At 53.8% G+C, this 27,573-nt stretch overlaps 2 protein-coding genes across 2 annotated transcripts; one reads left to right on the top strand and one right to left on the bottom strand.

The window, feature by feature from the left end:
* The first annotated feature begins 1,065 nt into the window (after positions 1 to 1,065).
* Positions 1,066 to 11,854, top strand: RAB3D (RAB3D, member RAS oncogene family). The gene is made up of 5 exons (XM_049639863.1): positions 1,066 to 1,307; positions 2,676 to 2,942; positions 3,689 to 3,807; positions 3,896 to 4,020; positions 9,173 to 11,854. Exons 2-5 carry the CDS (start codon positions 2,715 to 2,717, stop codon positions 9,358 to 9,360), a joined length of 660 nt encoding a protein of 219 aa, XP_049495820.1. The 5' UTR covers positions 1,066 to 1,307; positions 2,676 to 2,714; the 3' UTR covers positions 9,361 to 11,854.
* Positions 11,855 to 17,894: 6,040 nt separating this feature from the next.
* TSPAN16 (tetraspanin 16) lies at positions 17,895 to 26,180 on the bottom strand. Its single transcript, XM_049639862.1, is given in 5 exon segments — positions 17,895 to 18,048; positions 19,887 to 19,941; positions 19,943 to 19,992; positions 24,424 to 24,621; positions 26,121 to 26,180. Coding segments are annotated over 5 exon segments (465 nt in total). The 3' UTR covers positions 17,895 to 17,946.
* Positions 26,181 to 27,573: the final 1,393 nt, after the last annotated feature.

Here is a 27,573-nt window from a genome sequence, read left to right as displayed (position 1 = left end):
GGGGGGGCCAGGGTAGAGCCTCGCTGCCTCCTTCACGTGGCCTGATGATTCGGGATGTTACCATCACAGCCCCCAAGCTCTTCCCATAACAGGGCCCATTGACTGGGCTCTTCCGTGTGCCGGACACGGCGCCGACCGTTGCACAAACCGTGTCTTATTGTAACAATGGCTGGTTCTGATCCCTAGGGAACAATCGTATTTCCCACCCCCTCCCCCGACATCGGGGACGGCCACAGGACTTGCCAAAGCCACGGAAATGTGAAGAGTCACGGGCGTGGGAGCCCGTGCACGGTTAGCCACATTTTCCCCTTCACCACAATGACCAGGGTGAGTGAGAAGCACGCTTTGGATGTTGAGTGCCATGGAGATTTGGGGACTGCTTGTCACTGATCCCACGAGGCCCTTCCTGAATCATGCATGCCCGACCCACTCGTGATAGCCCTGAGAGGGAGCTACTACTGTTCCTGGAAGCAACAGGGGACCCGGAGAAGTGGCTTCAGGTGCAGTTACTGGGGTATGGATCCCAGCAAAGCCTGCAGATCCTCTCATGGCTTGAAGAAAAACTCTGGGGCCTCGGCTGGGCCTGGATGCCAAGTGTGTCCCGCAAGGGACTGCCGGGCTCTGAACCTCCATTTCCTTATCTGTAGAAGGTTTTAATTCTAAGGGCCCGGAAGTGTATTTCGCAGGGACTAGCCGGCTTTAGGGTCAGGCTTTGCACTTTACAAACACTGTCTCCGATCAGAGCCTTCACGCAGCGCTGTGCGGTAGGGACTCTTGTTATGGACCCCTGGACGGTTGGGGAACCAGGCCCGCGGGGTTAAGGAACACGTCCAAAGTGGAACAGAACTAGACATTGATGGAGCGGGGATTCGAACCCGACTCCAGAATCCACGCTCTTCCCTTCTGTGCACGTAGTAGGCGCTCTACATATAGTCAGGAAAAACGAGAAGTTTATTGGTGACGGGAGGGCTCTAGACTGCTCCAAGCCTAGGGCCGCTTCCAGCCTCTGCTACCCCCTCCCCGCCGCCTCACGGCCCCGGCTTTTACAAGCCCCGCCCCGGACTCGGCCCCGCCCCGCCCTCTCCGGGGAGCGGCCCCTCCTCCCCCGCCTGGGCGGAGCCGGCGCGGGATCCGGGTGGCTGCGGGCAGCGGCGGTGGCAGCGGCGGCGGCTTGAGGGGTCGGCGTCGGGGCGGGGGCCGGGCCGCAGCGAGTTCGGAGGACGAACGCCCGCGGGTAGCGCCTCCGCCACGCGAGGTGACCCCTTCGGAGGGAGCGTAGCCTGCCCCGTACATCCGCTTCCCAGCAGGTCTGGGGGGCCGGGGGTTAGAGGGAGGGCCCGGGGCCCCGGGAACAAAGGCGAACGGAGGGGGAACGCCTCTTCCCTCGCCCCCACCCAGCTGGGCTCCCCGGGGAGCGCTAGTGGGGCGCGGGCGGGGCGGAGAGTCCAGCTGGGAACCGGAGATGGGACCATATGGTGATGGGAGGAAGCTCCTGAGCCCCCCTGCACCGGCGGGGGCGCCCCGAATCCAGCAGAGGGACAAGGCCGGGCCCTCCGGGGACCCCCATCTAGTGCCAGGCGTGAGCGAGGGTGGGCGGATGGTCAGGAAGAGGTGGCACAGGCTGACAGGTGGGCTGGGGCTGGGGGGTGGGGTAAGGGCCCCAGCCTGGCGGCCCTGCCCAGCATGGGGAAAGGTTTCCTGCCACTTGTCTTCCCCTCCTCGAACTCGTTCTCCCGGAACACCGGGTGGGGCCCCGAGGGCTGGGCAGGAAAACGCACAGGTTCGGTCCTCTTTTAAAATGGAAAAAAGCCCCACAGGCAGTTGAGAAATAGCTTTGCTAAGGGTTCCTCCGCCCGGGTGCCTTCCTTTCAACCAGGCCTCCTGGATCGCCTCCTTGTGTAGCTCAGGGAGTAGCCATAGACAGCTGGGGAAACTGAGGCCTAGGGAGGCAGTGAGGGCTGAGGGAGGGTCCCTGACGCAGCTGAAGCAGCCCAGCTGTGGGGACAGATTGCCAGGAAAGGCAGGATCAGGGGTGGAGGGGTGGTGGTAGGGTTCTTATTGTGTGGCTTCCTTGGAGTTGGGGACTGTCACTGCAGCCTCTGCAGGCTGGGGCTGGGGCCCGGGTGAGTCAGCCCTGCCCCGAGGGAGACGGGCCCACCCCTTTGACAAACAGAAGGTGGCAGTACCCATTTGGGGGTAGATCTGGGCTTTAAGCCTGGACTGTGTCCGCTGAAATCCCCCCTCCCCGTGGAGGTCAGGGAGGGGGTTAAACCCAGCTTTGGAGGGGGGTGTCACGGCAGGTGTCCCTGCCAAAGTCAACACCCAGGCCCGGGAGCGGGGCGGGGGGGTGGCTCTATCCACCAGCTGGCAGCCCCCCCCTCCCCCCCCCATCTCACACCTGGGCCCAGCCAGCTGCTCACTGTGGGGCAAAGTCCACACCTGCGCCTTCTGCAGGGTCTGGTTCCTCAGTGGCCACAGGAGGCACTCCATGCGCCCCCTACAACCTGGGCCCTTGCACTTGATAAACGTCCCCATTTTCCAGACGAGGACACTGAGGCCCACGGACAGCAAGTGACGCGTCGGAGGCCGCTTAGCCTCCAAGTGGCAGAGGGAGGATTTGAATCCAGGTCTGGTGTATACACCGCAGCCATTCCTGGTGTTTTATTGTTCTGCAGGGCGACAGCCCTTCCGCCCCCAGCAGGCTCTCTGCCAAGATGGCATCGGCCGGAGACCCCCCCACAGGCCCACGGGATGCAGCAGACCAGAACTTCGACTACATGTTTAAGCTGCTACTTATCGGCAACAGCAGCGTGGGCAAGACGTCCTTCCTGTTCCGCTACGCGGACGACTCCTTCACACCTGCCTTCGTCAGCACCGTGGGCATTGACTTCAAGGTCAAGACGGTCTATCGCCATGACAAGAGGATCAAGCTGCAGATCTGGGTGGGCCGGGCGGCTGCTGTGGGTCTGTGGCGAAGGACAGGAGTCTGTCTGCGGGCCGGGAGGGCCTGGGGTTCCTCCGAGGATGTCCACGATAGGGTGTGGGGCTGTGGGGAGGGGTCCAGGGTTGGGGAGGGGGCTTGGGGTAGAGGCGAAGAGGAGGGGGATAGTATCTATGAGATGAATGTGGGAGGCCGGACCCCGGTGCCAGGCTGAGTCAACAGGGAGCCGTTGCTCGACCCGGTCTCAGCCTGGCACCGGGGTCTGGCCTCCCACAGATGAATTCATCAAGATGAGGGGGGTAGGCCCTGCCCTGTGGGGTCTGAGGGGCAGACAGTGCCAATCCAAGGCAGGTTGGATGTCCTGGTGACCAGCGGGGCAGAGGTTTGGGTACCATCGCAGGGGCACACCCAGCGGGTCCCCCCGCTGAGCCTCTGCGCTCTTCGGAGATGCTCTCCCTCCCAGCGAGGCCGCTGGTGATGATTGTCATGGTATTGAGCCCCGGGGTGTCTGCGTCAAGATGGCGCTCTCTGACCCTGGTCGCCACGTTGGTCTTGGAGACGAGGTCGAGGGAGCTTACGAGTCTGTGGGAGGCACTGACGTCTCAGACTGGCAATTCCTCAGGGGCAGGGCCACGTCTTCCGGCAGACCGGGGCTATGAGCACGGGGCGGTGCCCCGCTTGGGACCCTGCGGGGGTGGGGTGGGAAGCAGAGTAGCACCTAGCCGCCTGACCCTGCTGTGGTCCTAGGACACGGCGGGCCAGGAGCGCTACCGCACGATCACCACGGCCTACTACCGCGGCGCCATGGGCTTCCTGCTCATGTATGATGTTGCCAACCAGGAGTCCTTCACCGCTGTGCAGGACTGGTGAGTGCTTGCTGACCACTGACACCCTGACCTTCGCCCTCTCCCCCTGACCCTCAATCTCTAGCCTAATGGCCCTCGCACTCCACAGGGCCACTCAGATCAAGACCTACTCCTGGGACAACGCGCAGGTCATCCTCGTGGGGAACAAGTGCGACCTGGAGGATGAGCGTGTTGTGCCTACTGAGGACGGCCGGAGGCTCGCTGATGACCTTGGTTAGTGCCCAGCCTGGGCCCCAGGCCCCGGACCCCTCAGACCAAACCCCAGTCCCCGCCCTTGGGTTCCAGGTCCAACCGCAGTCAGCAACCCTTTGCCCTTTGAGGATCTGCTAGGAAAAATAGCCATATGTTAAATGAAACTAAATGCGCATTTCATTTCAGAGAATTCAGTTACAGGTATTCCCCACCTCCCTGCCACAAAACACTCCTGGAAATGTATCCTACAAACATGCCACGCATGTGGGAAGTGGCAAGGATATCGAGTCACAGCGCTGTTGGCAGGAGGGGAACCTCGGTAACCTCTTAAATGTCTCACGGTGGGGGAAGCAGCCAAACATAAAGTATAGTCACGTTGTGGAATACTACACAGCTGTGAAAAAGGGCGAGCACTTTCCTTATGCTCTGCTCTGGCAAGATCTCTGGGCTATATGCTTACTGTGGAAAAATGGGCTTGGCTGCTTCCTTTAGTCGGCGGCTCAGCAAGTGTTGTTGTTGTCATTTTTTAACTTTACTTATCTATTTTTTACATTTTATTTAATGTTTATTTATTCTTGAAAGAGAGAGAGAGAGAGACAGAGTGTGAGCAGGGGAGGGGCAGAGAGAGAGGGAGACACAGAATTCGAAGCAGGCTCCAGGCTCCAAGCTGTCAGCTCAGAGCCCGTCACGGGGCTTGAACTCCCGAACCGCGAGATCATGACCAGAGCTGAAGTCAGATGCTTAACGGACTGAGCCACCCAGGTGTCCCTGTTTTTAATTTTTTAATGTTTTATTTATTTCTGAGAGAGAGAGGGAGACAGAGCGTGAGCAGGGGAGGGGCAGAGAGAGAGAGAGAGAGATAGGGAGACACAAAATCCCAAGCAGGCTCCAGACTCTGAGCGGTCAGCATAGAGCCCGACCCAGGGCTCTAACTCACGAACTGTGAGATCGTGACCTGAGCCGGAGTCTGATGCTTTAACTGACTGAGCCACCCAGGCGCCCCTTACGTAGGCTTCAAGCCCAGTGTGGAGCCCAGCACAGGGCTTAGACTCACAACCCTGAGAGATCATGACCTGAGCCGAAATCTAGACTTGGACACCTGAGCCATCCAGGTGCCCCATCAGCCAATCTTTTCTTAAAGGGCCAGATAGGAAATATTTTCAGCCCTAGGGTCTCTGTCGCCCCTCAGCTCTGTTTGAAAGCTACCACAGAAAATAACTGAATGAGTGAGTCTGACTGTCATCGAAACTTTGTTTATAAAAATAGGCAATGGGCCAGATCTTGCCTGTGACTTAAAGTTTTCTGACCCCTGCATTAGTGTATAAAAAGGGTAAGAATAAGAATATATATTTATGTTTGCCTGAAGAAACTCCAGGAGGATACAAAAGGATCTTGTCACAGCAGTGATCTGTGTGTGTCTGAGAACTGGGGGCCAGGGTACTAGGATGGAAGGAGTGCTTTTTCAGCCTACCTTTTTGAATCGGGTAAATGGAAATTTAAGCTCAAAGGGAATCTGGCCTGGAGTATTCTAGTACTCTAAGCCCTGCCTAGGACTCCCGTTGCAGGAGACGGTGTGACCACTGTAGGGGAAGGTGGGTTAAGGACCCAGACTCAGGAGCTAGAATCCCATTATGCAACCCACTAGCGGTGTGACCTTGGACACATCGCCTCCCCTCTCTGTGCTTCCATTTCTCCATCTGGGAAACAGAGTGAAAACTGCCTACTTCCTAGCGCTATTAGAAAGATGAAATAAGCCAACACCGGCCCCATTTGAACGTTAACTCGTATTATTTCTCGATCGCTTTGTGCTCTTGTGTTGGTGACTTCAGCCCTCTGGGCCCGCACTCCCTCTTGTGTGAAGTGGATTTAATAACAGCCTCACCATGTCAAGTTGTCGCGGGGGTTAAATGAGTTACGACCTACGAAGCAGATATCACAGCCAGGCACGCACGTAGAATGTATCGGAATCTCAGCTAGCGTGATTGTGAACTATTATTGATGCTTTGTACAAAAAACTCTAGGCACCATATAACAACCTGCAAATCCTAAAGTAGTTACTATCTGGCCCTTTACAGAGAAAGGTCAGGGACCTTGGACTAGAACGGTTTTCTCTCTATCTCTCTCTCTTTTTAATTATAGCTCTGTCATTTTTTAATTTTTTTTAATGTTTATTTATTTTTGAGAGACACAGAGAAACCGAGCACAAGCGGGGTAGGGGCAGAGAGACAGAATCCGAAGCAGGCTCCAGACTCTGAGCTGTCAGCACAGAGCCCGATGTGGGGCTCGAACCCACAAACCGTGAGATCATGACCTGAGCCGAAGTCAGATGCTTAACCAACTGAGCCACCTGGGTGCCCCTCTCTCTCTCTCTCTCTCTCTCTTTTTTTTTTTTTCTTCTTACCATCTGTTTGTTGGACAAACTGGGTCTTTGTTCTATGGAATATTTCCCATTTGAGATTTGCCTCTTTGCTCCCTCGCGGTATCATTTAACCTGCTCCTTTGTTCCCTGTGTTTTCTGGGAGCTCTGGCTTTGGCTCTCAATTGCAGGTATGCTGGGGAGTCAGCTTTTGCTGCTGGGGACTAGATCCCCAATTTGCCTGGAACCGGGAAAAATCAGCTATGACCCAGCCATGGGCTGGAACACTTGGGGATGTTGCCCACACCTTGCAGAGAACATCTAGTGGTGGGGGGGGGGGGGGTGTCTGATCTGGCATTAAGTTTAAAATATTGACATACAGAGCAGGAGGCAGAATTTGACCCCAGTTTTGTAGGGAAAAGAATACACACACGGGGTACCTGGATGGCTCAGCGGTTAAGCGTCCGACTCTTGATTGCGGTTCAGGTCATGATCTCACGGTTCGTGAGTTCAAGCCCTGCGTCGGGCTCTGTGCTGACAACGCGGACTCTGCTTGGGATTCTCTCCCTCTCTCTTCTCCCTGCCCCTCTCCTGCTTGCACTCTCTCTCTCGAAACTTAAAAGAATAAAAAAACTACACGCGCAAGCACGCACACACACGCACACATACCCCCTGCAGACCCAACCCCAATGATTGTGTATTTATGTTAAAAAAATATATAGCGGAAAGCTAAATATCAAGAGACCAATAGTAATTGTTTCTCAATGATAAAATCACAGGTAGCTTTTCTGTCTTGGTAGTTTTCAGGAGTTTCTAACTTCTTCAGTGGATTTCTCCACTGAATATTTATAATGAGAAAAAAAAAAGTATTAAGGAAAAAAAAAACTAAGATTGTTTGAGACAGAGCTGCACGCAGATAAGGAAATGCCAGTCTTGTTTAGGAGGACAGTGGAGTGACACTTATGATCACGAGGCTTGGCGTAAGAGATCTGAGTTCATGCCCTGCCTCTGTCATTCGTTCGTTCGTTCATCCATTCATTCATTCATTCATTCATTCAGCAAGTAGTTTCTGAGCACCTGCTCTGGGCCAGGCACCCGACGAGGCAGACAGAAATCCTACCACCTTGGAGCTGGCCTTCCAGTAGCGGAGACGGATAGTAAATGGGTAATTACACACGTAATTACTTAATTACAATTACATTTTTATAGTGCGGCATGACAGGTGCTGGGAGAGAGGCCTGTTTGCCCGGTGCTGTGTGCATACTATGGTAGATGTTTGAATCTCTGGCCCAACTTGGCAGGTGTGGTGGGTGAGGACATATCGGGGACCCCTAGGCAGAGCCTGAGCCAGCCTTCCGGGGTGCGGGAAGCCTTGTCATGTACATGTACGCCCTTATTTTTAGGTTGACAGCCGCTTTTTGTAGCCGAGGGACGACAGGCAAGTCCCCAAAGTATATTTACTACCTTCCACGTTTGGGAGGACAAGTTTCGTTTTGTTTTGTTTTTTGTTTTTCAAGTGTATTTATTTATTTTGAGAGAAAGAGAGAGGGAACAGGGGAGGGGCAGAGAGAGAAGGAGAGAGAGGATCCCAAGCAGGCTCCACACTGTCAGCACAGAGCCCGACGTGGGGCTCAAACCCCCGAACCGTGAGATCATGACCTGAGCCAAAAATCAAAAGTCGGATGCTTAACCAACTGAGCCACCCAGGTGCCCCAGGACAAGCTTTTTTAAAATGAGAGACAGGTATGCTGGTCACTCTGATGCTAAGAATATATTCAGGGACACTTGGCTGGCTCAGTTGGTAGAGCATGCGACTCTTGATCTTAGACTTGTAAGTTTGAACCCACGTTAGGTGTTGAGATTACTTTAAAAATAAAATCCTAAAAAAAAAGTCCTGGGGGGCCCGGGTGGCTCAGTCGCTTAAGCATCTGACTTCGGCTCAGGTCATGATCTCACGGTTCATGGATTCAAGCCCCGCATCGGACTCTGTGTCTCCCTCTCTCTCTGCCCCTCGCCCACTCATGCTCGGTCTCTCCGTTCCTCTAAAATGAATAACTGTTAAAAAATATATATATCAAGGACCCTCGTGTCCTCCTCCCCGGAAGGACTCAACCAGCGTGTCTTCCCTCCTGAGGCCCAAGGTGGGACTGTAGGGATATTTATCATCATTTGTTTATTTAGATCTGAAATATGTATTTCATGTTTATTAACAATCGTCACTTAAGCCAGGCGGCCTGGGTGTGAATCCCAGCTCTGCCGTGTGATACCTTTGGACGAGTGGCTTTTCCTCTCTGTGCCTTGGTTGCCTCATTTGTAAAATGGACTCTAATACCGTGAACCTCAGAGTATCATGAAATGAGTCAGTTTGCAGAAAATGCTGAGAAAAGCGCTTGCCATAGTAAGGATAATGTCAGCACCGCTTATTATTATTATTATTATTATTGTTATTTAGTATTATCCTTATTACCATCTTTAGCCCGTTCTGTGGGTCAAGAACGGTATGCATCGCATACACCCCACAGACCCCGGGAAACCTGCCGTTCCTTGCGTGCCTGCTGGGCACCAGAACGTCACCTGCGGCCACTGCTTTGTGACAAGGAGATTCTTAGAATAGTCCCCACGGGGGGGCTGCCGCCACAGGTCTTATCAGCATCGGCGTCGTTCCCATCCTACCGATGAGCAAATGGAGGCTTCGAGAGATCGAGGCGCTCAGCCAAGATCCCACGGCTGCACGAAGGGCGGACCTGGGCTCGGAAGCCGTGCCTGGGTGATGCCACAGCCCGGGCTTACTGGTGTTCCCACCCTGTGTCTGTCCAGGTTTCGAGTTCTTTGAGGCCAGTGCCAAAGAGAACATCAACGTGAAGCAGGTCTTCGAGCGCCTGGTGGACATCATCTGTGAGAAGATGAATGAGTCCCTAGAACCCAGCTCCAGCCCGGGCAGCAACGGGAAAGGCCCGGCCTTGGGGGACACCCCACCCCCCGAGCCCAGCGGCTGCAGCTGCTAGAGATGATCCCCAACCCCTGTCCACCCCTTCCTGCCTCGGCAGGGACTGTGACTGAGGCATGAGCCACAAGGGCTGTTTCTAAGCTCAGGGCACCCCCTCCCCTCCCCCCAGCTGTCAGCCGCCCCGACTCCCGCATGGCTCGTCTTCTCGCCATGGCCGCCAACTTGCCCAAAGCAGCCTTATCATAAGCTCCAGACCCTGGGGACTCTGCACGGCAGGCGGGGTCCGTGGATGTTGACGTGCGCGAGCTTGCTGCTTTTCAGCCATTTTAATGGAGGGAGCAAGGGCGGCCTGTCCCAACCCGTCTGGAGGAGGGGCATCCACAGTGCCTTCTGGGTTAGAACTGTTGTTCTCGTCCATTCTGGGTTGGGCATTGCCTGGAATTCACAAGCTGGTTCGTTCGTCTTCTTCCTCCTGCGGTGTGAGTCCTCAGAGTTCACCCTCGGAGATGTGGAAGGCAACTCCTTTCTCAGGGTCCCCCGGGGTGGTCCCAAGCCTGCCCGTGAACCTCCTCACACCTCAAGCTTCCAAGGCGGGGAGGTGATTCTGGCCCGCACAGACCCTTCCCTTCTGGCCTGCAGATCGGCTGCCTGTGAACACAGTATTAAAGCAGGTTTTCCCATTGTAAAGAGACAGGAAGTCAGAGCCCCACCCCCCAGCACCCCCCCCTGCCCCCCTGCCGGCTTCAGGGACCCCAGAAGTGCCTTCTGAGCTTCCCCAGTATTCCACATCACCCACAACCCTGCCACTGTTTTACTCTATTCGCTAGATCTCTGATCCCTGGATTGAATCCTAGAACTATGGGCCGCATCAGGCTGGGCAGAGAATGGCCCAACCCTGGGTGTTCCTGCCTGCGACTTTTTGCCAGGAGTTAGCCTCAGAGCCGGGAGCCCCGGCCCTCCTGCCCATACCTGCCTCTCCCAGACCCCGTTTGGCCGGCGATGTTTTAAGCAAGGTCTTTCCACATCCTACATCCTGCTAGAAAAGGAAATTGAGCAATGTTCCTATAGCCTGCTCTTGCTGGCGGCTTGCCGACGGAAGGACTTGGGCTCTTCCCCATCAAGGACCCTTGAGGACCCAGAGTCCATTTCCTGAGTCACATCAGTGGTGGGGCCCAGTGATGTGACGCTTCCTACAAATGGAGGCGTCCCTCTAAGGGAGGCTTTGGGGTTGGGCAGAAGAGGCAAGAAGGCAGCGTTGTGCAATGGTTATTGCCACATGGGATTCGCAGATACAGCTCGGGAGGGGCAGGCTGATGGGGGTGGGCTGGAAATCAGTCTCCCCGGTTGACTGGGGTCCCCAGCCGGCAGGGAGGCTCCTGCTGGGAGGTTATGTGCAGTTGGAGGATCTACATCTTGACCTCCATCCCCCACCCCAACTCAGTGTCCCTCCTACCCCCCCCCCCCGAAGTCCGAACTCGGGTGGCATGGCACCTCTTTGGGCCCCGGCACACCAACTAACCTCCCATAACTTGACAGGCCCTGTGAGGATGGCCTGAACAGATGGTTCGTATTCCACTCCCAGCCCCTGACACCAAAATGACTTCCTGGAGCCTTAAAGATCTCAGCCTCCTCCTGCTGGAAGTTCGACTTAGCTCTTCCCTTTATAGAAGCTGTGGATTGAATTTCTTTCTAGAGGGCCCCGTTCGTCCCGTTGCCGAGGGCTGCCCTTAGAGCTTTCAAAGCGAGGGTAGCTTTGTAAGCCAACACATCAGACAACAGGGGTGAGACGGACAAGTTTCTGGAAACACGCACAGCGAGTTTGGGGAACGTTCGGGGCAGGAGTCAAAAATGTTAGTTGCTCTAGCGTGAAAGAGAAATGAAGGCAGCTAGGAAAAAGCCTGTTAAGATGCATCATGGTCTATCAAGAGTGTGTCAGCCAGCCCATTTTCTCAGGCTGCTGCCAGAAAACAAACAAACAAAAAAAAACAAAACAGTGGACCAGACTGCTGTTATCTAAAGGGACGGACCAACCTGTGTCTTGTACCTGACGTGGGCTAAGCCTTGTGTTTACACAAGATTTTTGAACAGTTCAGCTTTGAGTAGCCCTGAGACAGCGAGCTGCCTCTGGGTTTTCTCAAGACTAGGTTTATGTAGGAGAGGGATTTTTTTTTTTTCTTTTTTGGCTTGTTTCTTCTAAAAATAATGCAAGTGGTTATTTTATAATTTTAGGTGGGAGGCTTAACTCACGATGGTCTCTGGGGAACCGCAACCAATGTCCTCGAAGATCACGGGCAGGGGGATGGAGATTTGTTGAGTTTTACAAACCAAAACGAAGCCAAAAGCTGCGGGAAAGCCGCGTCTCCGGGGAGAGTGGAGTCGGGAGAGGCCACGAACCGGCTTCTCGCCTCCATCCCGGAACACTACGGAGGGAGCTCTCGGCTCGGTCATTTGTTTTACTGGATGTGGTTCTCCTGTGTAAGCAATTCCTTGATGTCCACTCGGCAAGATGAGCACTTTTATCCACAAGAGAAAATAAAGCCGTTATGCCCAGATGCCCTTGTTCTTGTATTTCCATTAGTGAAACGTGGTTTCCAGGAAGAGAGGGGTTGAATCAGCCAAGTAGATGCTTGGTCGAGGGCCGTGCGTTCTGCAGCAGAACCTGAATCAGGCTAGAGAGGCTCGGGTCTGGGGCTGCCTCTAGCCAAGGTTCGTGCCCACCACCTGGGCCCTGGAAAGTTTGCTGTGTGGTGGGGGGGGGGGGCGGGGGGCAGGGTAAGACATCTGTCCTCCCCGCTGCAGCCAGAGGGAGCCCGTGAATACCCGGGTCGAGGCAGATTGCTCCTCTCCTCAGAACCCTCCATGGCTCCCACTCAGAGTAGATGCCTAAGTCTTCCTTGTGGCTCACAAGGTCCTGCATGATCTGACCTGTCACTTCCCTTCCCTCAGCTCTTCCCACCTGCCCCCCACATTTGCAATGCTGCAGTCACATTGGCCTTGCTGCTATTTGAACACACCAGGCCCCTGCCCCAGGGCCTTTGCACTGGCTATGCCCCCTGCCTGAAGTCAAATGGCTCCTCTCCCTCAAGCCCTCTTTGTGCAAATCTCACCTTCTCATTGACCCCCTTTCCCTCTTCCTTCCCTCCCCGCGTTTAGTGCTGTAACCTCTCTGCAGCATTTTAAAAAAAAATTTTTTTTGAATGTTTACTTATTTTTGAGAGACAGAGTGCTAGCGGGGGAGGGGCAGAGAGAGAGGGGTCTCTGCAGCATTTCTAATGTCCATTTCCCTGTGTCCCTCTCCACATAGCCCCTAGAATGGAAACTATACAATTTACTTATTTAACGTAAACAAGCGCCTCTTTCAATACAATGACAGTTCCTCAAATGCAGGGATTTTTAAAAATTTTTCGCCACCACCCCCAGCTCATTTCCTGTTTGACAGAATAAAAAAGAAATATTAGCTCTTTGTCCTGGGGTTCCTGGCGCACAGCTCCTAAAGCCCTTGGGATCTCTGGAGTGATAAGAGTGTGTTTTGTATGCTTCGGGATGGAGGCTGGTCTCCAGAAAGAACAAGCCAAGACCCTGACCTCCGGGGAGGGGAGACAGGCCCGAGCTGGAGATCGAGTTCATCCCCAATGGCCAATTAAGGGGCTAGGGAGGTGGGGGGCGCACCTGCAGAGGACACAGAGGCCCCGCGCCCCTTCTCCATACCTTGCCCGGTGCGTCTTTTCCATTAGGCTGTTCCTGATTTATACCCCTTCATCATTTGGGACACCTGGGTGGCTCAGTCCATTAAGCTTCTGACTCCTGATCGAAGCTCGGGTCTTGATCCCTCAGGGTTGTGAGTTCGAGCCCCGCGTCAGGCTCTGTGCTGACAGCTCAGAGCCTGGAGCCTGCTTCGGATTCTGTGTCTCCCTCTCTCTCTCTCTGCCCCTCCCCTGCTCGCACTCTGTCTCTGTCTCTCTCTCAAACATAAATAAAACATTAAAAAAAATTTTTTTTAACTGCCTAATTAACAATAGTAACTGACAAACTTACTGAGTTCTGTGAGTCATTCTAATTGTGAAGCCTGAAAGGGAAGGGGGATTGTCGGAACCCTCTGCCTGGGGTTGGGGGCCAAGTCAGACAGTAGAGGTCACCTGGGGACCCAATACTTGTAACCGGTGTCTGAAGTGGGGGCAGTCTCGCGGGACTGAGTCTTTACATTTTTGGTATCTGCCTCAAACTCTGGGTAGTGTCGGAATTGAACTCTAGGACACCCAGTTGGTCCCTGGAGAGAATTGTTTGTTGTGAAACCCCTACACGTGCACGCATGCGCGCGCGCACACACACACACACACACACACACACACACACGCGCGCAGTGCCAGAAGTGTTGCGAGTAAAAACGGTTCATTTGTGACTTAACAGCAAGCACGCCACAGATGTTTGTTGAGTGAATGTATGAACTGCAGGGCTCAAGAGTGAGCTGGGTCCAGGGACTTGCATACCGTCCCAGGATTCTCGGCCGCTCCCAGTGCCTTTGCTCTGCAGCCTTGCCCTCACGAGGCGAGGTGAGCTTCATGGGAGCTGGGCACCGTATCCAAAGTCCCCAAGCCAAGCATCCTTGACCAGCTTGGGTCCCTTGCCTGAACCAGAGCATGGGACAGAAAGCTGGAACATTCTGATTGGCTGACTGAGACCACTTGCCCCGACAGGCTTAGGGATGGAAATCGGAGAGGTGGGCTGGCTCCAGAGGAAAGTGGGAGCCTCCTTTCCTGAAGTGGGAAGTGATTGCAGCAATAACACATACCACACGTGCTCATATTATCTTTCTCCAAATCCCCCCAAAGGAAGGATGGAAAGATGAGAGAAACCGCCATTTTGGAATCCCCAGTGACAGAACTGGTCCAGGTGGCTGAGGTCATTGGATGAAGCCCTTCGCTTATTGATTCTCTGCAATGACCCTAGCCACCCCCTTAGAATCGTCTGGTAAATGTAAGAGTCCCCAGCCCAATCCAATCCAATTCAATCAGAGTCCCAGGCCCCGGCCCAATCCAATTAAACCAGAAGGTGGAGAGGGGGTGGAGGCTTGGGTATTTTGTGAAAGCTTCCAGGAGGTTCTAAGGGACAGCCAGGGCTGGCAACAAGTGACTTACAGGAAATATGGGGGAGGGAGGAAGAAGATAAAGGGACCACAACAGCACTGAGGAGTCAATCCAGAAGGCATGGCATTCCCCAGTATTCCCCGCTCTTTCTGCCACAAATCGAAGGTTGGTGGGACTGGAGACGAGGAGGAAGAACCCGGAACAGCGGTTTTCTGCGCATGTTCTGGCGCACCGGCCGGGAACCTGTTTGGAATTCAGAGCCCTGGGTCCCACTCCGGATCTGGAGTCAGAAGCCCGGGAGGTGGGGCCACCGGCCTCTGTGCTTGAACAGAATCTTCAGGGGATTTTAACGCACGCTCTAATTTGAGTAAAAGGGATTTAGGAGACATGACAAGAAGACATGATGTGTGCACGTTATTTGGATCCGATTCAAAGAAACCAAATGTGTAAGTCCTGGGATGTAACGTACAGCATGCGGGCTGTAATTAATAATACCCTAATTCATATTTGAAAGTTACTAAGACAGCACATCTCAAAAGTTCTCATGGGGCGCCTGGGTGGCTCAGTCGGTTAAGCATCTGACTTTGGCTCAGGTCATGATCTCGCGGTCCGTGGGTTCGAGCCCCGCGTCGGGCTCTGTGCTGACAGCTTGGAGCCTGGAGCCTGCTTCGGATTCTGTCTCCCTCTCTCTCTGCCCCTCCCTTGCTCACGCTCTGTCTGTCTGTCTCTCTCTTTCTCTCTCAAAAATAAATGGGTATTTGGTTTAACATGGGAATTTGGGGGGACACAAACATTTAGTCAGGTGTGATGAGAGCATTGGGGTTGACACAAATGTACGCACTTTTAGAGATGTGTACTGAAGTACGAAGGGGGAAATGACATTGTCTGGGATCCGTTTTTAAATACTTCCTCAAGGGGAAAAAGGAATCATGAAGCAAACCTGTCGGGCTCTTGGTGATTGTTGAATCCGGGTGATGGGTATATAAGAGTTTTTTTGGACAAGTTCTTTTGTTTTTTTGTGAATATTTAAGACTTTCTTTCACAGACTGGGGACCTGGGTGGCTCAGTCGGTTGAGCATCCATCCGACTTGGGCTCAGGTCATGATCTCGAGGTTCGTGAGTTTGAGCCCCGAGTCGGGCTCTGCACTGGCTTGGGATTCTCTCTCTCTCTTTGCCCCTCTCCTGCTCGCTCGCTCGCTCGCTCTCTCTCTCTCTCTCACACACACACACACACACACACACACACACTCAAATAAATAAACTTAAAAAAAGAAAGAGATATTGAACCAACTTGAGGGACCTCTGGAACCCAAATCAAATTGGAGACACTGAGAAGGGAAGCATCTTCTTCCAGAAAAGTAAAGGGCAGGGTTTGACAAAGAGCTGAAGGTCCCTCATGGTCAGGCTGGAGCGACTTGGCTCTGTTTACACAATCAGTCTTAGAAGCAGAAAGCGGAGGCCTTTCATCATGCGCGTTGGTCGTTTTCCCCTTGATTCCCACCTATCTTCACTCTCTTCCGCTCTGCCCTGGGTCCTGCAAACTACATTTCCCAGAATCTCCCACCCTTCCACTTCCTGTTAGCTTTGGCCAATAGGAAACACCTTCAGGAGATGGGAGAGGCTGGAGGAAAAGTTGGAGTATTTCTTCCCCACTCCCTCCTTTCTTCTGCCCATCCTGAGCCCTCCAAGACTGCAGCCGTAGGTCGGATGGCCCCTCTTCTCCTACCCCTTCAGGCTTAGAAGTAAAAGCTCCCCGTGTTGCTAGACTCTTGGTGCTTCATCCCTCGTTTTCTTAACCCTGCCCACATCTCAGCAAGGAAGCCCCTGAAAACTCCTTTTTTTCTTTTTTAAATGTTTATTTTTGAGAGACAGAGAAATGGAGCATGAGTTGGGGAGGAGCAGAGAAAGAGGGAGACAGAGGATCTGAAGCGGGCTCTGTGCTGACAGCAGAGAGCCTGATGCGGGGCTTGAACTCATGAACAGTGAGATCATGACCTGAGCCGAAGTTGGTCTCTTCACTGACTGAGCCACCCAGGTGCCCCGCCCTTGAAAATTTCTTAAAAGGACCACCCCGGGGCTCGATTCTGTTCCCTGCTGGGATCCTGACTATCGTGACCTCTTTGGGGGAAGAGGGTGTGATATCGTTTGTAAACATAGATGCAATATAAATTTGTACAATGAAAAAAATGCCTATTTAAAAAATACAGATCAGGGGTTCTCGGGCTCAAGCCCCCGCATCGGGCTCTGCACTGACAGCTCAGAGCCTGGAGCCTGCTTCGGATTCTGTGTCTCCCTCACTCTCTCTCTCTGCCCCTCCCCCACTCACGCTGTCTGTCTGTCTGTCTCTCCCCACTTTCTTGTTTCTTTGCATGCCTCGTTTCTTTTAAGCTTTTATTGCTTATTTTTTAAAGGATTTTCTTCCTTTTTAAAGTTTATTTATTTTGAGAGAGTGTGTGTATGTACACGCGAGCAGGGGAGGGGCAGAGAGAGAGGGAGAGCACCTCAAAGAAGAAGATGACGGAGAAGTCATCCCCTTTCCACCACTGCCTCCCTGGGACCCTTCCCTTGGGCAGGACCTCCCTGGTGTTGGTGACAGTCACTTCCCAGAATCAGTTCATGGCTTTGCAGTTGGGTAGGACATGGTGCGAAGCCTCGGATGGCCTCCCCATCACGAGTGACTCAACAATGGGCCAGCGCAAACTTACAAATGAGAGGGAGGCTGGGGTCCTGACCTCAGTCATAGAGCCAACGAGCGGAAGCCCCGGTGTGTGGGCAGAACAGCCACCTGCAGGCGAGGGGACAGTCACAGAGAAGCTCCGCTCTCTAGGCCCCTGGCAGTTCTTGCTTCCGGAAGCCTGAGCTGCCTTGACCTTGCTCTTGGCCGGCCCCCTTTACTTAATAGGCATTTATTGAGTGCCTGCTGGGAGCCAAGCACTGGGAGCCCAGCAATGTACGAAACAAGACGTAACCCCTGCCTCGGCCAAGCCAACATTTGAGTGGAGAACACAGGTGAAAAGCACAGCAGTAACACTGTCAGGTGCCGATTCGCTGCTGGGAACCTTTCTGTGCCTCGGTCTCCTCATCTGTAAAATGGGAGCAAAGCAGTCCCCACCTCAAGGTATGTGATGGGGACTGAACTCACAAACTGAGTGCCCGGTCCTGTGGCCGCTGTCACTATCCTACAGTGATCTCTGTTCCTCGTTATCGCTGTATTTCAGGCCCTCTGTAAGGCAGGCAGTGTAGCCCCGAACCCAGCTTCCAACCCAGCTCTGCCAAGGCCACGTGACCTTGAGCCGTCCCTTCCCCAAGCCTCGGTTTCCCCGTCTGTGAAACGGGCGTGGTAACCTTGACCCCCCCCCCCAAGGCTGTGTGGTCAGAATGAGTTGAACACCCAACTCCAGTTACGTTCTTCCTCCCTTGACCTATTTTGCTGGGCTTCCTGCAAATAGGCAATTTTTATAAAAGTCACCAGCCCTGGGCAGGGGTGTGTGTGTGTGGGGGGGGGAGGTCTATCTAAGTGCCGTCCAACAAAATCTTGAGTGACCCCCTGGTGGATGGTGTCACCCTTGTGGGCTGCAGCCCCTGGGGTCCGAGGGACCAGCAGTCATTTCAAAGGAAGACCCAGAAAAGCCTGTGTAGTTCCTTGCCCCACAGCACTTTAGCTGCAGAGAGGAGGATAGTCACTTGAAGGTGCCCTTTCAACTCTGGAAATAATGAACACAATAGAAAGCATGGTCACCATGGCTACGGTCTAGCGTCGGCAAGATAGGCCTATGCCAGGGGCTCTCGCGCTAAATGCCTCCCTCCCTCTAGCCAGTCTAGGCTCAGAACCTCCCTGGGTGTTCATCTTTTTTTTTTTTTTTTTTTTTTTTTTTTGAGAGCGAGAGGGTGCAAGTGAGCGAGGGCCAGAGAGAGAGAGAGAGAGAGAAGCGGGGTACGAGCTCACCCAATGTGGGACTCCAACTCATGAACCGTGCGATCCTGGCCTGAGCCAAAGTCAAGATGCTGAATGACTGAGTCACCCAGGCGCCCTCGGTGCCTAGTCATCTTACTGGGCGGTAAAAGCTGAACTCCTCACCATGGCCCGAGAGCCCCTGCGCGACCTGCCCAGTCACCCCCAGGCCCACATCTCCCTCCACTCTCCCTCTTACTCACTCAGCGCCAGCCACCCTGGTCCCCTCACGGTTCCTCAAACGCACTCAGCCAGCTCCAGCCCCGGGGCCTTTATACAGGCTGTTCCCTCTTTCTGGAACGCTATGCCCTCAAATACCTGCTCGGCTCTCTCACTCACTTTTCATTCAGCTCTCTATTCAAACGTCCCGCCCGGGGAAGGCCTGCCCTGAACCCTCTTTCCAAGTTAGCCACAGCCCCTGTATCAGCCAGGCGGGGTCAGGTGATGCTGCGTAACAGATGGCCCCTCAATCTCGACAGTTCACTTCCCATGCATGCTACACGCCCCTCATGGCTTGGCAAGGGGGCTCTGCTTTATCAGAATGACTCAGGGACTCAGGCTGAGGAAGCAGCCACCGTCCAGATGTCCTACGGTCATGGCAGGAAGAAAGAGAGCTCTCGCGGGGGCCCTGCACAGGCAATTAAATAATTTGGCCCAGAAGCGACCCACAAGACTTCCGGCCACAGCTCATTGGCCGGAAGCATCGCAGGACCCCCGCAAAGGGGCCAGGACAGAGCACCCCACTGTGTGGTGACAATGGATGACACACAGCACCTTTGACTACCAGACCCTTACTCTCTCTGCCCTTTCCCTGCCTTGTTCTTCTTCACGGCAGGTATCACCTCGGACACCCACGCTCACTTATTGATTTCTCGTCCGTGTCCCCACTTAAGCGCCAGGAACACCGGGCAAGGATTTTGCTCTGTGCCCTGCTGTGTCCCCAGAGCCCTGAACAGTGCCCAGCACGCAGTAGGTGCTCAATAAATATCAGTGCAAGGGCCGTACGGATGTATGAGAGACGTTCTCTCCCGTCTCGAGCCTCGGGAGCCAAAACTGGGATGCCGGAGGCTGCCTACCCATGGTGGGGCCCCCTCCCAAGCCTGAACGTGGCCCCACAGCAGTTCCCGGGCCCAAGCCCCGGATGTGACACACTCCTAGAGACAGGGAATGCTCTCTCCTTCCAAACCCTCCCTGGCTTCAGGGACGCTGCTAACCCACCCGCCCCAAGAGCTTAGATGCCACACGCCAGCCGGTCCAGTTCCTTAAACACCAAGACGCTGAGCGTCCGACTTCGGCTCAGGTCCTGATCTCGCAGTTCGTGAGTTCGAGCCCCGTGTCGGGCTCTGTGCTGGCAGCTCGGAGCCCGGAGCCTGCCTCGGATTCTGGGTCTCCCTCTCTCTCCGCCCCTCCCCCGCTTGCGCTCTGTCCCTCAAAAAAATGAATAAACATTAAAAAAAATTTTTTTTTTAATTTTTCTAACGGTTGAGACAGGTAACTTTATGTTGCGTGTCTTTTGCCACAATAACAGGCACAAGGTGTGAGCCTCACCGTCCCCGTGACCAAGTTCCATTCTGCGGAATAGTCGTCTGGCTCACTGTGATTATAGATTCTTCCTCAGGGTCGCGAAGACGTGCTCCAAGGCCACTTCTTGAACCTCAGAGACGAAACAGGGAAGTGACGGACACACGGCAGCGCAAGGTGCCCCGCTTGGTGAGGTTTCTCGGGGACAGAGCGGCGAGGCGGGGGTGTCCCTTCTGCCTCCTTCTGCACCCTTCACAGCCCATGCCCTGCCTGAGCTCTGGGTCTGCACTGAAGGAGGATAAATCCTGGCTGCCATCACCCCCCCCTCCCCCCAGAGAAGAGCGTGGGTCTTGAGCTCGTGCATCTGGTTGTACCCATCACAAACCTGAATCGTCTGCTCTTCTGAATCGCCCACAGGCCTGCTACGCCCCCGATTTGGCTGTAACTCCATTAAAGCCTCCGCTATAGTCTTTAGCCGCTGAATCAGTCTCCGCACAAAAGGGGCGAATGTAATTTTCTTTTTTTTTTTTTTTTAAATAAAGGTCTAAATAAAACAGGCTTTTTGGACGAGGTGGAACAGTCACGTGGCACAATATCCACAAAGCACAGAAGGCGACGCCGCGAAAAAGTCTCCCTCCCACCTTTTTCTCCCAGCCAACAAGTGCCTCCCACTCGGCCGCGGTGACTGTTACTGTTTCCTGTGTCCCAAAAGAGGTATTCAATGTGTGTCAAAGCAAAGCATATTCTCATCATTCCTCTCCTTGCTTTGTAACTATTCTCACTGGTCGGCATCTGGCTGTTCTTTTTATTATTTTTTAAACTTTTTTTTTTTTTAATGTTTCTTTGTTTTTGAGAGACAGAGAGAGAGAGCGCGCCAGCAGGGGAGGGGCACAGAGAGCAGGAGACACAGAATCCAAAGCGGGCTCCGAGCAGACTGCGGAGAGCCTGACGCAGGGCTCGAACTCACGAACCGTGAGATCCTGACCTGAGCTGAAGTCAGCTGCTTAACCGACCCAGCCACCCAGGCGCCCTAGGCATCTGGCTGTTCTTAACAAGAGTAGAAATGGCTCTCGGTGCCCTGCTCACATCCCCGTGGCATTTGTCATTTCTGCGCACACGGCCAGCAACCCAGGGCTGGCTCTCTGTGGCCTCTCAGCCCACAGGTGCCCTGGGGGCGGCCCTCAGGCAATCCTGATGGGAGGTACGTCAACATTGTCCCCTGTGGGGGCACACATTCGATGAGCCCAGCAGCCCTGCAGTGTCACCCTTTAAGGGCTGCGTCCCCTTCCCTGCCTCACTTCCCCTGTCCCCTACAGGTGCTTCTTGGGACCACCTCTCTAATAAACCATGAACCTGCAGAACCTCATCTCAGGGTCTGCCTCTGGGGGCGTTGATGCAATGGAGGAGAGCGTCTTGTCCCGGAGAAGGCACCACCTCGTGCATGGGGAGCCTCCTACTTCCTTCTTTCCCCCTGCATTGGACTTCCTTGTGTGCATTATTATAAATTAGCCACCCTCCTCCTGAGGCTTACGAGGCCCGTGGCAGTCTTTTGCACGCCCTGAGCTATATGTCGTTCTGCACCTGAGCAAGCAAATCCTTGGATAATTCCTAGAGATGGGACAGTTGGGTCAAAGCATCCATGCTTCATCATCTTGACGGATTTTGCTAAATAGCCCTCTGTTTCTAACACGTTTCAAAACCCCAACAAATTTTACAGCTTTTCCCATTACCTTTATTTTTAATTTTTTTTTTTTGTCTTATTTTTCCCCCATTCCTTTCTGATACCTTACCACCAAATGCAGGAGAGAAGCAGAGATGGTGAAATTAACTCGGCCAGTCTCTTGAGGGGACAGCGGAAGTTTCTGGCTCCTTACCCCATTTGTGGAGACCCGGTCTCCCGTCCCAGGGACCCGTGGGCCAGGTATCACTGAGTGGGGGAGGGAGGGGCAGTGTCTCTACTGATTCGATTTATTTGTAATGTGCCGTGGGAGAGGCAACATTGTACTTACAATGGGGAAGAAGGCGAGGACCACTGTGATTTCAGCGATGAGAATGATAACCATGAACAGGAAACATTGGAAGACACGGAGGGAAGGGAGGGAGAGGGCTGGGAGCCTGTGCAACCTTGTCCCTGCAGGGGAGGGACCTGTCCCTCTTCGCCTCATCCCCAGGCCACGTAGCCTCTTCAGTTTGAAAGAACTCAGCCTGGGTGGGGTGTGGGGGTTATTTCCTCTGTGTGTCATTTTCCTGCATTTGGCCAGGATGATGGCACCGAGGTTTTCTTGGGAGCCACTAGCTGGACCTCCGTTTCATGCCCAGAACTTTCTGGGCATCAGGAAGACCTATGAGGGACCTCCAGGTCAATAAAGGCTGTGTGCACTGGCAGCAGGTGCCCATGGAGGAAGCAGGAGGGAGGGTGGGAAGGACAGAACAGAGGCAGGAGGAGGGGAGGAGAAGCGGGCTGAAAACCTTTGCAAATGGGGGAAGAGGGAAAGGGGACTGTAGGGAAGACACGGGGGGGACAGGTTGGTGGCCACAGGGTGGTGGTGGGGTGGGGGGGACTTAGGTCTGCTGGCTTATGTTTCAGACAAAATTCACCAGCCCAGGGGAAAACAATGAGAAAGGCAGCAAACAGAGGAGATGTCTCCAAGTTACCCCTCAAGGAGAAACTGCTGCTCAGCCCGGGCCTCGGTTTCCCCATTTGTACAATGTGGGGGTTGGACCAGCTCCAGGGGCGTCAGTGAGTTCTGCAGAGCTTCTGGGGGTCAGACGGGGGTAAAGGAAGGTCAGCTCCTGGCTCCCCTTTCATCTATTCCCATCTTTGCCTGTTTGCACATCCCGGCTTGGAGTTGCCAGACCGGCCCGTGGCTGGCCTTATCTAGCTAAGAAAGGCAGGAAGGCACAGCAGCGGGTACACATCCAGGGACCCACAAGGACAAACACGGATGCAGGGCTTAGCAGTTGTGGAACCCTAGACTAGCGGCTCATGGGACAGATAGCGAGGATTAATATTATTACCATGTCCCCGCCTCTCGGTGACCGAGGTGGCCAGAGTACTGATATCCAGGCGTCTGTATGTCCTTGATAGGTTCCATTTTCAGAACCTACCCCTAATCTGCCCGCTTCTCTCCCCCTCCGCAGCCTCATGCCTCCCAGCCCCCACTGCCTCCCACCTGGACCGGCACAGTCCCTCCAGAGTGGTCTCCCCACACCGTTCCCCCAAGGGCCACCAGAGGGCGCCCGTGAGTCCCTGAGTCAGGGCTCCTACCTCTTCTCAGAATCCTCTGTGGCTCCCAACACCATCAAAATGATTTTGCTTTTCTTTTCTTTTTTTAATTTAATTTTTCTTTTTTCTTTTTTTAAGAAGACAGAGACAGCGGGGGAGAGAACCGAGGGAGAGAGAGAGAATCCTAAGCAGGCCCCGTGCCCGGCGCACAGCCCAACACTGGGCTCTATTCCACGACTTTGGGATCATGGCCTGAGCCGAAAGCAAGAGTCCAATGCTCAACCGACCGAGCCACCAGGCGCCCCCTTGAGTTTGCTTTTTTTGAGTGAGTTCTCAGAGGCTTTGGAGCGACAGGTACTAAGGGTAAGGTCAATCGGATTTGCTGATGGGTTGGACGTGGTGTGTGAGAGAGAGCACTCTGATTCCTCCAAGTTAAACTATAAATAAACTAGCAAATAGCGTCCGCATCAGATTGAAAAGGAAATGAAATATTTCAGGCACGGGACCTGTCCAATAACTATTTGCTGAAGGGAGAAACTGAGAAATCAAACAAGATGATAGAGCTTCAGGGAGGAGGGGAGTGGGGGCGGGGTGCTTTTAATCGTGGAGGTGGTTTATGCTCTGGGAGATGACCGTACTGAGGCTCTCCCTGAAACCCCCCCGCCCACTGAAATAACCAGAGTTTTGGAGCAACACAGTGGAGGAAGGAAAACAAAACAAAAAAAATGCTGGAGACAAATTTTACCTAGGGTGGGATAATCCACTCAAACATGATTCTAAGGGAAATGGGAGTGGGGAGACTGGGGGCCAGACTTTGGGGGGTTAGCCGAGGCCGGATGGGGCAAGACACGTAAAATCTGCAACACGCCGTCTGCACGATCGCGCTCAAAACCCTTGTCCCTCGTGTACTTGGACACACATGACAGTGGCCGCAGTGTTGCGTGAGTGGGAACGTACACACGGGCTGATGACACAGACCAGTGTGCCCAGAAAAGACCCAAGAAAGATGGAAATTAGCGCAGGCGGGAGAGGACTGACCCCTACCTCACACCACGCTCCGATCATAAAACTCCCAAAAGCCAAAGAGCTAAAAGTGAGAAAGCAAGATTTAAAATTATGGAAAGAAGACCCGGGAGACTGTAATTTATGGCCTTGGGTGGGAGAGGAGTCCCGACCGAGGTACATCATAAAGGAAGAACACGGATGCATTCTGATGCCGTCGTATGAGACCACAAACGCTGAAAAGTAGGGGACGCCTGCTGCCAGGGGGCTGTGATGCGCGTGAGGAAGGATTCACACGGGAGGGTACTTTGGGGTCTGTGTGCAGATCTGACTTACAAACAAGAGAGTGTCTCTGCTTCCTTTGGTTGCTCCAGACCACCCGGCAAAGCCAAGCAGCCCCGTGAGGCAGCTCATTGCCGGGCACAGGGAGCCAACGTGAAGGAGGTATGCGGAGGACAGCGCGAGGACCCTCGTCAGGACAGCCCCTCTGAAGCTGCCATAGATGCCCCGGCCAATGAGGATCACACCAGATATCTTTGGGACAGGAGTCAGACAGGGAAAAACAGTCTGTCAGTTGTATACAAATGGAGCTCTCGCAGGGGAGGGGAGAAGAGCAAAGGCGGATAAAGTCAGCAAAAACATTAAAAAATGATAATACCCGTGTACCCAGAGTTAGCGAGGATGTGGAGAGATCGACTCATATATGGTTGCCAGGCAACAGACTTGTGTGTGTGTGTGTGTGTGTGTGTGTGTGTGCGTGCGGGAGGACCCTTTGCAGTTCATGTTTAAAATGTTAAAGGTTTTGGGGCGCCTGGGTGGCTCAGTCATTAAGCGGCCGACTTCGGCTCAGGTCATGATCTCGCGGCCCGTGAGTTCGAGCCCCGCGTCGGGCTCTGTGCTGACCGCTCAGAGCCTGGAGCCTGTTTCAGATTCTGTGTCTCCCTCTCTCTGACCCTTCCCCGTTCATGCTCTGTCTCTCTCTGTCTCAAAAATAAATATTTAAAAATAAAAAATAAAAGGGGTGCCTGGGTGGCTCAGTCAGTTAAGCATCCGACTTCCGCTCAGGTCATGATCTCTCGGCTCGTGAGTTCGAGCCCCGAGTCAGGCTCTGTGCTGATGGCCCAGAGCCTGGAGCCTGCTTTGGATTCTGTGTCTCGTTCTCTCTCTGCCCCTCCCCCACTTGTGCTGTCTCTCTCTCTCTCAAACATAAATAAATGTAATAAAAAAATTTTTTTTAAATGCTTCTTTATCCTGAGAGAGAGTATGTGCTCACGAGTGGGGGAGGGGCAGAGAGAGAGGGAGAGTAAGAGGCCCAAGCAGCCCCCGGGCGGTGAGTGCAGAGCCCCCTGCGGGGCTCCTTGAGGAGCTTGATCCCATGAACCGTGAGATCATGACCCAAGCTGAAATCAAGCGTTGGATGCTTAACCGACTGAGCCACCCAGGCGCCGCACGTAGAGCCTGCTTTAAAAAAGAAATGTACTTAAAAAAAAAAGGAAAGAAATGTACTTGTCTCATTTAACTCCCGTGAAAATGTTACATCACAGGTAACAAGATGAAGAGTGGTCTTTAATATCCTTCTTTTTTTCCTGGCAGTCTTTCCTTAGTGCGATTCTGCTACCAAAACAATTGCTTCTTTAATGAGGTACATTCTGGGTCACTTTCATAGTAAGAAAAAAAAGGCTTTTTCGAAAAATTTAAAGGACCGGTCAAATACCCCCTCCCTTTTGCCCTTCCCAAACAACTTAATTTTCTGCAAGATTTGACTTAGAGCCGAGCTCCTCCACGGCCAACCCGGCCCCCCTCCCCCATCACACTCCTCTGTGCTTGATTTCACCAACTCTGGGTCCATGGAGCCTACACCCGTTCGCAACACGTCCTGCTCCTCGTCCGTCTGCCCTACATCCCTCCGGCTTCCCCGGAGACCACCGATCCGGATGCCGGTGAAATTTGGATCAACTTATTTCTGTCTTTGAGGGAGACAGCTATGGAGGAAGGGCTGCAAAGCCCCAGGGTCTGGGTGGTGACATACTTACCGCCGTGAAGCCATTGAAGAAAGATAACAGTCTCTTCCAGGAAGAGTAGGGAGTGTGCATTTCAGTGTCAGCCAGACTGGGGTGCTCCGGAGGTTGAAGTCAGCATCTCTCCTAAACCCCTGGCTACGGTTTCCCCAGATGGTATAGGGCCGGGGTCGGGGGCACCCAGGCTGGTTTGCTGTGCACCCCCCCCCCCCCCCGCTCTCCTGGCAGCCTGATCGTCTGCCAGGGAGGGGGCCCCAGCAGTTACCTCTCCTCCATCATAAGCTTTTATCACATCGCAACTGGATGCTGGAGCAAAGGCTCCCAGTGCCAGGGAAGCAGATGCCCCGAAATGCCCCTGCGGGCCCCTCGTTCTCCACCAGGGGTGGAGAAAAGGCACGATGTGCTGCCCTGGTACCCCCTAGGTGCCACCTGGGCCCCGTAGGTATAGTGCTCAGCACTGACCACTCTTATGGTTAATAACCCCGCTACGCTGGGGGCTCCAAGTGGGTGGGGTCCTGGGCTGTCCTAGTCACGGTTGCGTTCCCAAAGCCTGGTACACAGCAGGTGCTCAAGAAACTGATGTGGAATAAATGAATGAGTGAATGAAGCTCCATGAAGCAGCATCTGGTTACAAGCCATCGGGTCCCCTAAGCCTCTGCCTACGCATCAGCTCACTGAACTCATTCCTCTCACGGGGCTCAGAGGCCAAGGTAACTGCCCAAAGCCACACAGGAAGCAAGGTCAGTCAAGGCTGGGCTTTGAAGCTCCAAGAGGGACATGAACGTGGCAACCTCTGACACCCCTCCACCCTGCCAACTCCTGCCCCACTTCCGCATTTCGGCCCAAACCTGTCCTTTCTCCCTCGGAAGGCTGCTCAGCCATAGCAGGTGAAGCAGGTTGCCTCGAGCCCTGTGCCACTGATCACTGGGCCACAGCAGGCATTTCAGAGCAAAAATTATGCACTTGGCATTGAGGGCTCCCCCCTAACTCCTGCAGCCCTTAGCCCACATTGTCTCCCTGCCCCCCGCCCAGGTCCGTGCTACTCCACTCATGTGCCCTCTTTATCCAGCCCTGGGTTGGAGGGTGTGTGTGAGCCGGTCCTTGGAGGGCTCAGGACTTTCAGAATCTTCTGTGACCGCCCCCGCCCCTACAAAGGGCTCAGCTCAAAGGGAGAAAATACTTTACATTTAAATAACAAATGTTTGTCAAACTGTCTGCTCTTTGAAATATGTGGAACTAAAGATGTTCATGTAGGAGTCACTGCCTCCTCCCTGGACTACAAGCCACATTCACGGCTAGGAGTGTGTCCTTCCATGACTTTCTCTAAAAGGTCATTTGAAATAAGGAGCCTAAGAGCCAGGGGCTGAGGGCCCGAAAGCGGGGACGCAAAGGAGGGCGAGAAAAATGGAGATGCGAGGGAGCATGGGGAAATGCAGGGATGCACATGAGGGCGTGAAAATGTGGGCAA

The sequence above is a fragment of the Panthera uncia genome, chromosome A2 (genome assembly GCF_023721935.1).
Source record: "Panthera uncia isolate 11264 chromosome A2, Puncia_PCG_1.0, whole genome shotgun sequence".
In the NCBI taxonomy this organism is placed as follows: Eukaryota; Metazoa; Chordata; class Mammalia; order Carnivora; family Felidae; genus Panthera; species Panthera uncia.
Note: the sequence above shows the minus strand (reverse complement) of the source record. Positions and strands in the feature narration are given on the sequence as shown.

Coding starts and splice junctions, on each gene's coding strand:
- RAB3D (XM_049639863.1), top strand. CDS start 2,715: ATGGCATCGGCCGGAGACCCCCCCACAGGCCCACGGGATGCAGCAGAC. Junction 3,808..3,895: donor TTCACCGCTGTGCAGGACTG/GTGAGTGCTTGC, acceptor CGCACTCCACAG/GGCCACTCAGATCAAGACCT. Junction 4,021..9,172: donor GAGGCTCGCTGATGACCTTG/GTTAGTGCCCAG, acceptor GTGTCTGTCCAG/GTTTCGAGTTCTTTGAGGCC.